Source organism: Talpa europaea, assembly GCF_964194135.1.
Source record: "Talpa europaea genome assembly, chromosome: 10".
In the NCBI taxonomy this organism is placed as follows: Eukaryota; Metazoa; Chordata; class Mammalia; order Eulipotyphla; family Talpidae; genus Talpa; species Talpa europaea.
In genome coordinates, this window is record NC_140077.1 from 90,639,045 (window position 1) to 90,652,316 (window position 13,272).

General features: G+C 35.0%; 1 protein-coding gene across 1 annotated transcript in view; it reads left to right on the forward strand.

The window, feature by feature from the left end:
- Positions 1 to 13,272, forward strand: part of GPATCH2 (G-patch domain containing 2) — a gene marked incomplete at both ends in the record, with an annotated part of 146,848 nt that overhangs the window by 108,084 nt on the left and 25,492 nt on the right. The window contains 2 exons of the mRNA XM_084246165.1: positions 2,997 to 3,036; positions 9,924 to 9,988. Coding sequence (XP_084102291.1) covers positions 2,997 to 3,036; positions 9,924 to 9,988 — 105 coding nt within the window. The remainder of the gene's footprint in view (positions 1 to 2,996; positions 3,037 to 9,923; positions 9,989 to 13,272) is intronic.

Genomic DNA, 13,272 nt, shown 5'->3' on the forward strand with positions numbered 1-13,272 from the left:
TCTGAAACCATGTAGCTGTATGGTCTCATGTTTACCAAACTTTATGGTACCTAGAAATGACTCTTCCAGAAAAATACAGCTACTGAGCAAGGCATGGAAAAGGATGCTTTTAGAATTAATAGAACATCACTCAGCATGGTGCTCAGTGTGGAGAAGCTCACTTCACTGAAAGTTCTCAGGTTGGTCTATGAAAATAGTGGAGATAGGTCAATAAAAATGTAAAAATGACATTTTAAAATAATTTCCATTATAGAAAAATTACTGACAGAAATTTGTTGAACAGTCAACTTTGTTGCCTACATGTCTGAATTTGGAGCCTTAGGTTTTAGGGGCAAACTAATATGCTTTGTACAGATATTAAAAAACCTTGCAGAGTTTCATAATGATGAAAATATGATTACTTTAATAAAATAACAGATAAAATAATTCTTTTACCTACCATTTACCATCTAATAATTATTCCCTAACAGAGAGGTACACAAAAGTCACAGTACTCTCAATCTAACTAAAATAGAGAATTTAGTGCTTATTTTCTGTGTGTAAAAATAACATGTTGAGTTTTGAAATTCACATGTAACCATTCTGTTGACCTCCTGGAAATACATATATTAAAATGTGAAAAATAAAATTAATAAATTACTGCCTGTTTTTTAGTAGTTAAGGCATTAAATGGGGGCCTTGTTCACTCCACCTGCATTTAAGTACAATTATTTAAATTGTACCAGAATTTTTTCTTTTCTTTTTCAATCACTTCTTAAATGCTTGTTTTAAATTGAGCAGACTTAGTTTATTAATTGATTTTAAATTGGTATTTATAGTTTTCTTTAATTTCCTTTTAAACTGCAGGATATTTACCTGAGAAATTGAATGTAAATGAAAACTTACTTTAAATGCACACCAGTAGCTACTTGTAATCCTATGATGAATTCCTTTATAAAGCAAATATTCACCCTTTATTTTATCTTTTGTGTAAATATCGAGTTTGCTTAAAGCAAGATTTGCCTGGATTAAAGGTTATGTTCATTGGGAATACTTGCACGCTTTGAAATTTAGCAACTCTTGCTGCATAGTGAAAGTGGCTTTAACTTTAGGTTGAGATAAATAAGATATACTGGATCAATTGCTGCTCTGATTTACTGTAATTCCCTTGGGTAGGTCTTTTAGCTTACATATGTCTTAATTTTTACTTATGGAATAAGGATAATAAGTCATATTTTATATTTGACTTTTAAAAAAAGTGCTTATGTAAAATACAGAATGATTATTAAACTAGCTATCAAACATCTCAAGGCGCTGAAGATGTTTCATTGTATAGTGTGGTGTATTTTATTTTATTTTTATTTGCACCAGTCTCTTCAATGTTTTTTACTACTTCTCTTAAGCATTGCTATACCCCATTGTATAGATAATCTTACTTTTCTAAAAGTCACACACTACTCCACACAAGCAAAACTCAAATAAAGAAACAAGTGTATTAAGCATCATTATGTCTTTGATAACATGCTAACCTTGTTCTGAGTTCCTATAAATATTATCTATAAGCACTGGTATCTTTACTGATATTTAGGAGTAAATAGTTACTGCAGAAACTCACAGAATAAAAATTGAGTTCTTACTTACGTTGTGTACCATGGGTGAAGAAAAATTCTTTTAAAAACCTACTATGTGCCAGTTTCTTAGTCTTGTGCAAGCCTTCCAACACAATAAGAGAGGTGGGGTTAATTTTATTTTACAGATGAGGAATAAACCAAGACTTAGAAAATAAAAGTGTTATAATTTGTCAGAGTTCACTTCTCCGGTAAGCAGCAGAACTTGTATCCAATCTTAGATCTTTCTGATTCTAAAACCCATGATTAGGCAACCACACTAAGCTGAACTTCTGGATTTACGTTTGTCACTTAATAAAAGAAATGAAATTGAGAAGGGCCCCTTAAGCATTGCTGTAGAATCAACTTTTTGTGTCATAGAAAAGTTAATGAATGAGGAATATCATCACATCCTTGTCAAAGAACTTAACCTCAGCACCTCATTTCTGCATTAGGAACATGAGAATAACCTTGTAAGTTATTTGTAAGGGTAGGAAATAACATATGTCATATATCTAAAATGAACTTGTTACATAGAGGTACTCGTTACTGTTCATTGAAAATAATATGGTCATTATATAGATACATTATACATAATAGCATAAATAATAATAAAATAACATTGCATGGCTCCTCATGATTGTAGTGTTTTCAGTTTTGCCACAGTGCCTCAATTTCCTGGTCTGTTATGTTGACAATGAGTTTTTATACAGACTACCTCTAGATTTAGAAAATGGTAACAACTGCCCTGGTCCACCAGATAGGCCAGTATGACTGTCTAAGGGGCAACTGAAACAGTATGGAGGGGGTACGGTGCAGGCAGGGTAAGGCTGCACCCCACTGTGCCATGACTAGTGTTGAACTTCTCTGTTGGAATCCAGTTTGTTATAACTCTAGAAGGAAGGGTTCAAGGTTCCTTTAGCCGAGGCTCCAGAATTCACATGGAGGGCTTTAAGTGAATTTTCCTGGGGGCCTTGCCAGAGGTTATAATATTTCTGAATTTTTACTGTTTTTTTTTTTTTAACTCCAACAATCAAAAGGTCATAATTTGTTGTAATGATGCTATAATTAAGTTGTGGTAGCTGATAGCATTTTAGAGTTTATAACCAGAATTGATTCTTAAAATGAATACAGTCCCAGCAGTTTATGTTAACATAATTAAATGGAAATGTAATTCTGAGTTTGCTTATTAAATTGAAAATTACTGGGTTATAAGCACTCTTGCATTTCTGTCAAAATTGGTGTATGTCTACAAGTACATGAAACATCCATTAAAATAAAGCATATTTAAGGCTCGGTTGCTGGTTGCTGGTGGCAAATACATTTCTTAAAACTCTTGCAGATTGATGGTGTGAAAAACATATGCTTTCTGGAAGGTCTATGCTAACTGCTTTTCTCTTTCCTCTGCAGCCATTGGTTTAGCCCTGGGGCTAGGACAGAGCATGGCCAGGTAAGGAATTTTTTAAGGCACTGGGAAGTTAGTCTCTTTCAAATATTAACTATTTCCTTTCCAGACCATAGATCTGCTTTATGGGAAAGAATATAAACCTCAGTTTATTTAAAAAGGCGTTAACTGCACCAGTGCTTAATACCTGGACCAAATCAATGGTCTTCAAGGATCTGAGTTCTGACTGCCTCCCTCTGCAGTCAGCCTTGTCCCCTCCAGGGAAAGACTCTGAAGTCACTTGTTTGTAGGACTTCAGCATTTGTATTTATTTTACACAAAGTTGAGGTATCCAAAGAGGACAGATGCTTATAAATTGGTTTGTATTAAACATAAGTACAACCAGCAAGAGATCATTTTTATTTTTGAGGCTTAGAAGGTAGAGATAGTTTCTTGCAACTGTGTCATATTTCTAGGTGAGTTTATTTTTATTTCCTCTTAGTATGCATGACAGCACAATGGCTAGTTGACTTAGCAAGAACTTGAATTCATTTCAGTTAACTTTACATATAAAATAAGTATCTCTTTGTTCCTTTAATGTACTCTCTCCAGAGCATGCTTAAGTAAATAAGGACTGGAATTTCTGATAAGTTTTAAGACATAGTTTGTGTTCTATAGCCTTACTAAGTTTTTTTCATTAGGTATTACAAAGTTATTTTTTCAAGTGGCTCAAAAATATGTGTAAGGATTACCTTTAAATATATGAGAATGATAGACATCAACTCCACAGTGATCATTTCTTCTAAGAGGGAGGGAGGTTAACAGGTAGAGAGAAGGTCTTGCTTGGCAGTGGTAATTGGTAAGATTACTGTGTGGGTGATGTTTTATTTCTTAAGCTTGGCAACAGGTGCAGAGTTGGCTGCATTTACCATAGTTCTTTTTACTTACGAAAAGAAGGTGCCAAGAACTTCACTATAAATTATGCTGTATTTCTTAACGCACAAGAACCTTATTAAGGGAAAATAACTTGGAAGTTCAGTTACAGTGAATTTGTTAACGTACCTTTGTCCATGAGAGCAATATGCCCCTTTAAAGATACAGCTCACATGAATAATAGAATATGTACCACTGTTTCTAGAGACTTAGTAATTAACTAGGCTAAGTGACATCTGTGAAATGTTGAACTTACTCACAATGCAAAAATTAGACTTTCTACTTTCCCAAGTGATTCATATCCCTCTGTGTACATATGTACATTAAGATTCTGCTTCTAGTAATAGCCTGTATCAGGGTATAGATTATCCCAAAATACTTTTTTCCCCTCCAGATTTCTTAATGTTTTACCCTTTAGAATTAGAGACATGGATGACAGTGTAGCTGGTTGCTTCCAGCTAAGCTTTCTCTCGGCAGTTGTTGACTTAATTTTTAAGATTAAGTTGATAAGAAATTTTTAAAAATTTTTTAAAACCTTTGATCAATGTCTAAATCAATATTTGCTTATAAGGTAATACACTATTTCAGATATTTATGTCGACTATATAGCCTATTCACTGATAAATGCAGGTGATTCTTGTTCCTTACAGTAGCTGTGTTCTGGAAAGTTGACTTGAACACTAAAGTGGTGAATACTGAGACTTTGCTCTTGGGGAAGATGCAGGGCTGGGTCTCTGTGAGTCTGGTCACACAGTTTTCCATACCTGATTAATACTCAGCTTTGTGTGCTGTGCATCTCTGACTAAACGCAGTTTATTCTATATCATTGGTTCATTAATACTGAACTCAGGGCCAGTAGCGCTCTAACTTGCACCTGAATGAAGCTTATCTAACGTGCATTTTCTCCACAAGACCCATCACAACCTTCTTGCACTTAGGATCACTAGATAGCACTTCAGAACTGTGCTCTGGACCTTTTTAAAAGCAATGAAATCACCAGCTAGAACACAGACATGCAAAAAACATAGCACTAAATAGATGAGAAACAGGCACTTGTTTATAGCATAAGAACAAAATCCAACATCACTTTCTAGAACCTAGGCTGGGAACAAGTGTTATAGGAGGCTCACATTTGTACTACTCTGCACGTGTCTGGGAATGAATGCAAAAATGCCAGAAGTGTGAAGTTTGGCATTACAAATAAATTTTAGCAAACAGATCAACCCACAAATACAGAATCTGTGAATAATGAAGATTAACTGTACATATACCTATGCATACCAATACATGTACAGAATATTTAACATTTTAAGGGTCAAAATATTTTAGTTCAACTTAGACCATTGCTATTAAATTAATATATCAATATTATATTTCATATATTATATATTAGATTAGATTAATATATATTACATTATATTGTTATTATATAACCCAGTAACTATTGGCTAAATCTCGGTGCAAGTGAGGAAATGCAAGACCATGAAGAAATATAAAATCCTGCAATATAGTTGATGGATAAGTGGCTCTTCACATGCATGATCACCTTTGATTTTTTCCATAAATAACTAATTACTCTATTAGCCCTCCATCTTTTGGAATCCCATCCCTCAGTCCTTATGATTCCTACCTTACGATTCCTCTTAGTGCTAAAATCCATTTCCATGTACACCAGGCATAGTTATGCTTCCTTTACTATGCATTTATTAAATAAATATAATCTGCTAACCATTATATTTCAGATACTCTGCTTTTGTAAAAAAGGAATTTAAAATATTTACAAATAACAGCAAAATTTTCCCCCTGAGGGGGTTGTAATCTGGTGCAGAAAAACCATAATCACAGTGTGTTGATCGATGTTTGAGGAAGGCCCTGAAGTGGATTCTATCCTGGGCCCAGCAGAGAAATGTCAGTTTACTCAGGTAGAAGGGAGGAGGGAGAGGTACTGTATGAAGCATCATTTCTTCATTATTTTTTTTGTTTTTCGTCCTTGAACATCTTATGATTTGACATTTTGACTGAGTTTACTGGTATCTTAATGAGTCATAGATCATAGTTTAGGTATTAATTCATTCTCCTTTTGAGGAGGGAACTGAGAGGCCAAGTGTGAAGAGACTTGAAAATTATTTTGCAGATATTTGAGGACTTGCCTGAAAAGTAACTTCTAATAGAAACACTCCTGAGCTTGCATGCCTTGCAAATATCAGGTAGTGAAGAGACGATTGCTGTGGAATGAAAATTCTGCTCTTTGCATTTTCCTGTTGTCTGAAGGATTTGAAACTTAATAATCTTGTAAAAGTATCATGAATAGCCACAGAGATTCTTAGCTTCCTGTCTATGACTGTAAAAACCATTACCCACAGCAGCACTTCTCCCTGGTTTAAAAATTCAGCCATTTTCTCAATCATACATAACTTTTATACATATACATAACTTTTATAAACCTCACAATGTACTAGGTTTTATATTTATGAGTTTTAATGTAATTCTTATACAAGTCATGTTTAATATACACCTGCAGGTCACTAATAAGGAAATTGTATCTCCGTTGGACCTAAGTCCAGCAATCTGAAAGTTGGAAGGTAAGAAGCACTTCGCACCATATTCAAAAGTTCTATTTTTAATCAAAGTTGACGTTATTGAGTCAGAACCCTGAAAAGTAACCTCACTTGTGACACTGATAGGAGTCTCATGAGACAGAAAAAAAAAAAAAATCACAGGAAGAATGAAGCATTTTGCAAAACCTGATGAGCTACTCTTGCTTCTTATCTTAGTTCAGAGTTCAAGAATTTTTGTGTCTTTTCCCATTTTGTTGACCTGATCCTATCTCCCTATTTTTGTTCTTTGAGACACAGCAGAAACATGAGACTGTTTCAAATACGAATAATATATTCTCTCATCTACTATCATGCTGGATTAATTTTCCCCTCTTTGCCCTTAGGAAGATGAAGTTTCCCATTTTAACATCTTAGATTTATGACCCAGAGATTTGAATCTGTATTTTTTTAATGGAGTTTGTTTATAAATTTCCAAAACCACACCTAGATTCATAATTTTACTGATCAAGTGATATAATTTTGTGATAACTCTTTTATGTAGGTACGTTGTCTTAAGTAATTCCAATATTTGTCTCTTTTCATTTATGAATTGCTTCAAAACTATGAATTTGAGAAATTGTCATGTGAATCTTTGAGGAAGAACTTTACCGCCAGCACTCACAGCAGGTGCTATCTCTTTGAGTTCATCCAGGAGGTGATCTCTCTGAGAACTGTCCAAACCTAGTGGGTACATCCTCATATTTTTTTGGTCCAATAGTTGTATTTTTCTAAATTTTAGTATGATATTCTTACTTTAGAACATTGTTTGAGATTTTGAGTTCTTTGTTTTAATGCCTCAGCAATAATGTTCACATATAGAGAAGTTAGTTTCTACTACTAATTTAAGGTAGCAGTAGAGATCTCATCATGTCCCCGCTCACTATCTGTGTCACAAATGTTGGTTTATGTGTGTGTGTTGGTTTATATATATATATACACACACACACACACACACATACATTTAAAAGCACTAGACTTAGAAATGCCAAAGTCATTAATTGCTCTACTTTCAGGAACAATTTTGTTTTCATGGTACGAAGTGTTTCCAAATTGAAACACTTTCAGATTAATGGACTTAAGATAAAGGGTTGTTATTTTCTATAAGTAGTAATAAAGCGATATGACTACAGCTACATATCAGAAACTGGATCTCACTCCATTTGTTTTTATCTTATTATTCATTCATTCAACAAACATTTATTGAGCACAAAAGTGTTTCAGACATCTTACTAGAGGTTGGACATGCAGACAGACTAAATAACTTAAACCAGGTGCAAAGAGGAGCAAGAACGAGGGACATACTGCAAGCTACAAAGTTCAGGAAGACTGGGACATGTAATTTAGAAGGAAGAAGGTTAGATTCAAGGAGGAAGTGTAATAAACTATGAGTTTAGAAATGTAATTTAATTGCCAAGGATCATGAAAGCCTTGGAAAACATCTTGGGCTTATCTGAAGAGAATAATGAAATCAGATCTAATTTTAGAATTGTTGGCTATCGGGTACAGAATGGATTAGTGGGAGCAAAACTAGAGGCAGAAAGGCCACTTGGGAGGCGTTTAGAGGTGAGGGAAATGATGTTCTGGACTAGGATGGTGGGAGGGGTGGAAAGAAGTAGATATTTAAGAACCATTTAATATATGTTAAGATAAGACTTTCCTGGAAGAATCAATGATTTAATTATGTTCTTGCCGATCTATTTAAGTTCTATTTCTTCTCAAAGAAACTTCTCAAAGATGACCAAGGTCATTAATAATGGAGTCTAACTTATGTCATTAAGCAATACAAAGTAATTTCATTTGAAGTTATTGATACTTTTGGTCAGACCATACCCATGGACCAACAGGTTTATTTTGTTATAAAGAGAATTATAATTGCGCATTTAAACCATGTTCTCAGCACATCTTGTGTTCTGGTCATGGTCCTAAGCATTGTACATGGCTTATTTTATTTAACACTCACAGCAGCCTTATAGGTAGATATTATTATCTACATTTTACAGATAGAGACAGGGACTCAACCAGGTGAAGTACTTTGCCTTGGGATACACACCCTATAAATGATAGATCCGTTTTTAAAAATGTAGTAACTTGAGCTACTGGCACAGCTGGGATTAGAACCCAGGTCTGTCCTACGTTATTACTTCTAAGATTCTTAGTTTTGTTAGGGTCCTTTTCTAATATGCTGTACAACTTCTTCTTAGCCCAGTCTTGCATGTAATCACATTTCTGCATAAATAAGATAAGCTACAGTTTGAGTGAACACCTAGTAAGGAGTATTGACTAATTTTTTTTTTTCTTTCCAATTAGTTAGAGTAAAGCAAGTGTGAAGGAAAAAGTAGATGGTGAGACATTTTGAGAAGGCAATTGAATATATATATTTTTTCTAATTATATTTTTCCAAGCCAATAATTTCTTTGAAAAAGAATGTTTTAAGTGTTTTTTAACCATGTTAGGCCAGCAGATACTGAGAAAATAGTATTAGATCTTTTATGTCAAGGTAGGTGAAAAAATATCAAAGTCACAGCTCAATGCTGTGGGGGGCAGATGATAAAGAGGGACCACCCCAGAGGACCAGATAGAGCTGAGTCCTCGACCCCCAGCTTAAGGCCGGTGTCAGCTGACTGTACGTACAGTTCAGCTGCCAGGGAGGCTCTGGGTTGGCGACTCTTACTAACATTTTGACAAGAGCAGCAACGGGCAGCTCTAGCATTTGTGATGGTGTTTGGTTTTCTTTTTTTAAAGATTTATTGATTTATACAAGAACCAGGGTACAGGCCAGATGCGCGTGAGGGTGAGAGGATTCACCAGAGACAGAGCGGGCAACAGAACAGGCAGACTGACAAAATACACTGCTGTGGGGAACAGCAGGCAAGACAGGAGAGGTCTGCTTCGCCACGTGGGATTCTCGCCGGCCGGCCGCAGAGGCTGTGGACAGCTTCACAGTGCGGCGCTCAACTGCCTGCACCACCAGAGAGGCCCTGTTGGTTTTTTTTTTTTTTAATATTTATTTATGCATGCAAGAACTGGGGTGTAAGCCAGAGATGTGTGATGGGGGTGTGTGTGTGAGAGGATTCACTAGAAAAGTTGGGGAGTAGAACAGGCAGATCTACTGAAATAACACTGCTGAGGGGAGCAGCAGGTGAGACAGGAGAGATTTGCTCCGCCATGTGGGTAGCTCCCTGGCTGGCTGGAGATCAAACTCGCGCCATAGTGGCTGAGAGTAGGTTGATAGCGCTGTCTTTAACCCCTGCGCCACCAGGGAGACCCTGATAGTGTTTGTTTTAAGGAAAACAGGTAGAAGAAAAAGTAATGCCATTGAACAATAGTGACCATTTGAATGAGAATACTTTTCTACTTGCCAAATAATATAATGAAAATATTTTTGTTTCTGCAACTTTGTCTTAACACTTTGGATAACATCAGCTTCTGCGAGATAACCGAGCTGAAAGAGGACACAAGAAAAACTGTTCCGTGAAAACAGCCAGCAGGTAAGCCATTCAAAATCACTTTAATGCTGATCATTAAATCATGTGCAATATTTTTCCATACCAATAGGAATTTGGTGAGTTGTAGTTAAGTTGCCTTGGGTTATAAAGAGCCTGCTTAAAGTGTTTTGTGCCCTGTTTATTAGAATCATTTCAGGATTACTGAGCATCAATAGGAAGATAAACCATTTTGTTTGTATTTTAAAAGGCCAGTGAAAAATAAACAATACATTTTTGCAAGAAAAGAAAATGTCTGTCTCTCTTACCTGAATAACATTTACATCAGGGTTTAGGATAATTATTTTATTTTTTTAATTTAAAAAGTAGAATTAATTTCCCTTAATATCCTTTTTAAGCAGCTTTACCTGTAATAGTTTCTTAAAGAGGAATAATCCAAATGTCATTAAATACACAGTAAATAGATTAATAATCTGGGATATACTCATACACTGGATTAATACTCAGCAATAAAAAGGAGTGAAGAATTGATACACATAGCACATTTCTATAGAATTCTAAGAAATGTACACTAACCTCTAGTTGTGGAAACAGTTGTTGCATGCTTTTGGGATGAGGGCGGGGGTACTGGAGGGAAGAATGATACAGGGAAATAAGGAAACTGTTGTGGTGACAGACATCTTCATTTTGTGCATGGGGACGATGGATTCACAAGTGTATACCTGGGTCAAAGCTTACTGAGTGTACACTTCAATTGTGTGCCATTGGCTTATGTCAAACCTTTTATTTTCTAAATTTCAGTATCTAATGTTGTACTTCTTAAATTGAAAATATCTTTCCCTCTGCCTTCATCTCATTTTAAAAATCAATTAAATAAGTTCATGTTATTTTTCATGCATGACCTCTGATTAGCTCCAGAAAGTTCTGTATAGCCTTCCCAAATTGAAAGTCAGTAAAACATGAAGCAACGCTGGATGCTCAGTGATGTGCCCTTCCCAAAAGGATAGGTCTTATTTTCCTGCACACTTCATGTTTGCAATCATCTTTGTGATTCTAAGAATTCATACAAAAAGGTTGATAGTTTATCTCAACATTATTGGATTGTCTGTATCATGGCAGAGCCTTCCCTTTTAAGATCTGGTGCTTTTTTTATTTCATTTGAAATTTCCCGAGCCACCTTCTTTACATGATGTGCGCCATTCACTATTTGGAAACAGAAAGATTAAAGGATCTAGAGGTCTGATAAATAGTTTGAAATCAAGGAAAAATCTTTTTATCGCTAACATTATTAAATTTTACTTTGCATTTAAAAATGTGTTTTAGAAACTTTTTTTTATTTACATTTACTTAATTATTAGAGACCTACATTTTTCCTCAATCTAATGTTAAAATAATTTGATAGGGCAGCTTCTGCAGTGCCGGTTCGATTCCCGGCCGGCCAGGGATTCCCATATGGCACAACAGACTCTCTCCTGTCTCACCCGCTGCTCCCCTCAGCAGTGTATTTCGGTCCTTCTGCCTGTTTTGCTCCTTGTGAATTCTCTCACCTCCCCCTACCCTCTGTGCCTCTGGCCTGTACCCCAGTGCTTGTATAAATAAATAAATCTTTAAATAAATAAAAAATAAAATGATTTGATAATCTCTGAATACTAGGCGCTCTGATTTCTTATGTTACCAACTAGTGGTGAGGAGAGAGATGCTTATTTTTCTTTGCTGTCTTGCATCAGTAGTAAAACAAATCTCCTAAAGTGAAAAAATGACAAAAGATTAAATCAGAGAATCAAAACAAATTCCAAATTCCATCACACACACACATACACACATTTGTGTCAGTCTTCTTCCATCAGGTTAAAAAGAACCTCCTTATTTGCATTTATTTTCACACAATGATAGAGCTAACTGTATTTTGTTGCAGATGTAACAAATACAATTACAGCTGTTCTTTATTTGAACTTCTAAATATCCAAAGATGTTCAAGGATTCAGTTTGCTCAGTTTTCCCCACAGTGTCATCTATTATTTGGGAAGGAGACCTAATTTGCAACAAATATGAAACTATTTGTCATTTTGCAGGTTTGCCAAAAATAAATGAAACTATTAATTACTACATTTTTGAGCAGCTGTTAATAAACTGGGATAGGATAACTGTTCATTAGAGTATTGGCTAATGGCATGGACTGTATTTGTTTAGTGTTGCTTTTCACGGAAATGCATCAACAAAATTAAATGTATCAACAAAAGTAAGTGGTGCTTTATTTTAATTATTTAGGATGACAAGTTACCCATCACATGTTGGTAAATGTAGGAGTTTCAAACAAATCCTCCTTTGTTGTATTAAAACTAATGATTCAACACCATATTTTAAAAGCAGGTTGCATCACTGAGCATTTTATATTTTAATGCCTTTTTTATAGTTGTATGTCTAAAATAATGGTTTGATAATGTTCTTAAATACTAACTACTTTAAAAATAAAATTTCTAGTACTTAATTTTTTTATTCCAAACCTAAAATTAGCTTTAAATGTCTTCATTCTAAAATATTTTACCCAATTTTCTGAGTAGAAAAGTGACTTTCGATTATTTTAATGCCTTCATGCCTGTGCATATATGACCAAATAGAAAGTGCTCACATATTCTGTTTAATTAGAATATATACATTCCATATTTGTTTAATTGGAATACATTTAATTGCAAATGTGGTCTAATTAAAACAAAAATTTGAATAGCTTCTAGGTATAGAGGTACTTAGAGAAGAATAATTAGGAACATACCACATATACAACATCAAGTGGTTTCTAAAGGACTTAATCTGTTTAATCTATATGATCAAATTATTACATTGAAAAAAGACACGGTTCTCAAATTGTTGGTTCTCATGCCTCCTGTCCTTTTGGCACCCTGAAATGCTAACTATCATTACAAAAATGTTTTACTCCCGATTACAGAGGTATTTTTAAGTTGTGATTATACTAAATAAAATTAGTTATCAACCAGCGAGAATTTTGAGAGGATGTTTTTTCAGATCGACATGACTAACCCTCACACAGAAAAAAGGGGGGTAGTTACCATTTGAAAATATGTAATGTGTCCAGTGTTGGATGAACAGAAAAAGCACCAGGTATCCCCTGTAAAACAGGCATTCATTGCTATGGCCCCTCTGTTTTGAAATCTGACAGATGAACTGGATATCGTCAAATTACTAAAAGCACGATACGCTCTCACCTCTGGAACGGCGGTTACCTTTGGCCACAGTCACTGGTAGTGGAAGGTAGTTAGCATGTGAAAGCAGTCCCAGTGTCCCATATTTGTAGCTGAAATAAATATGTCATC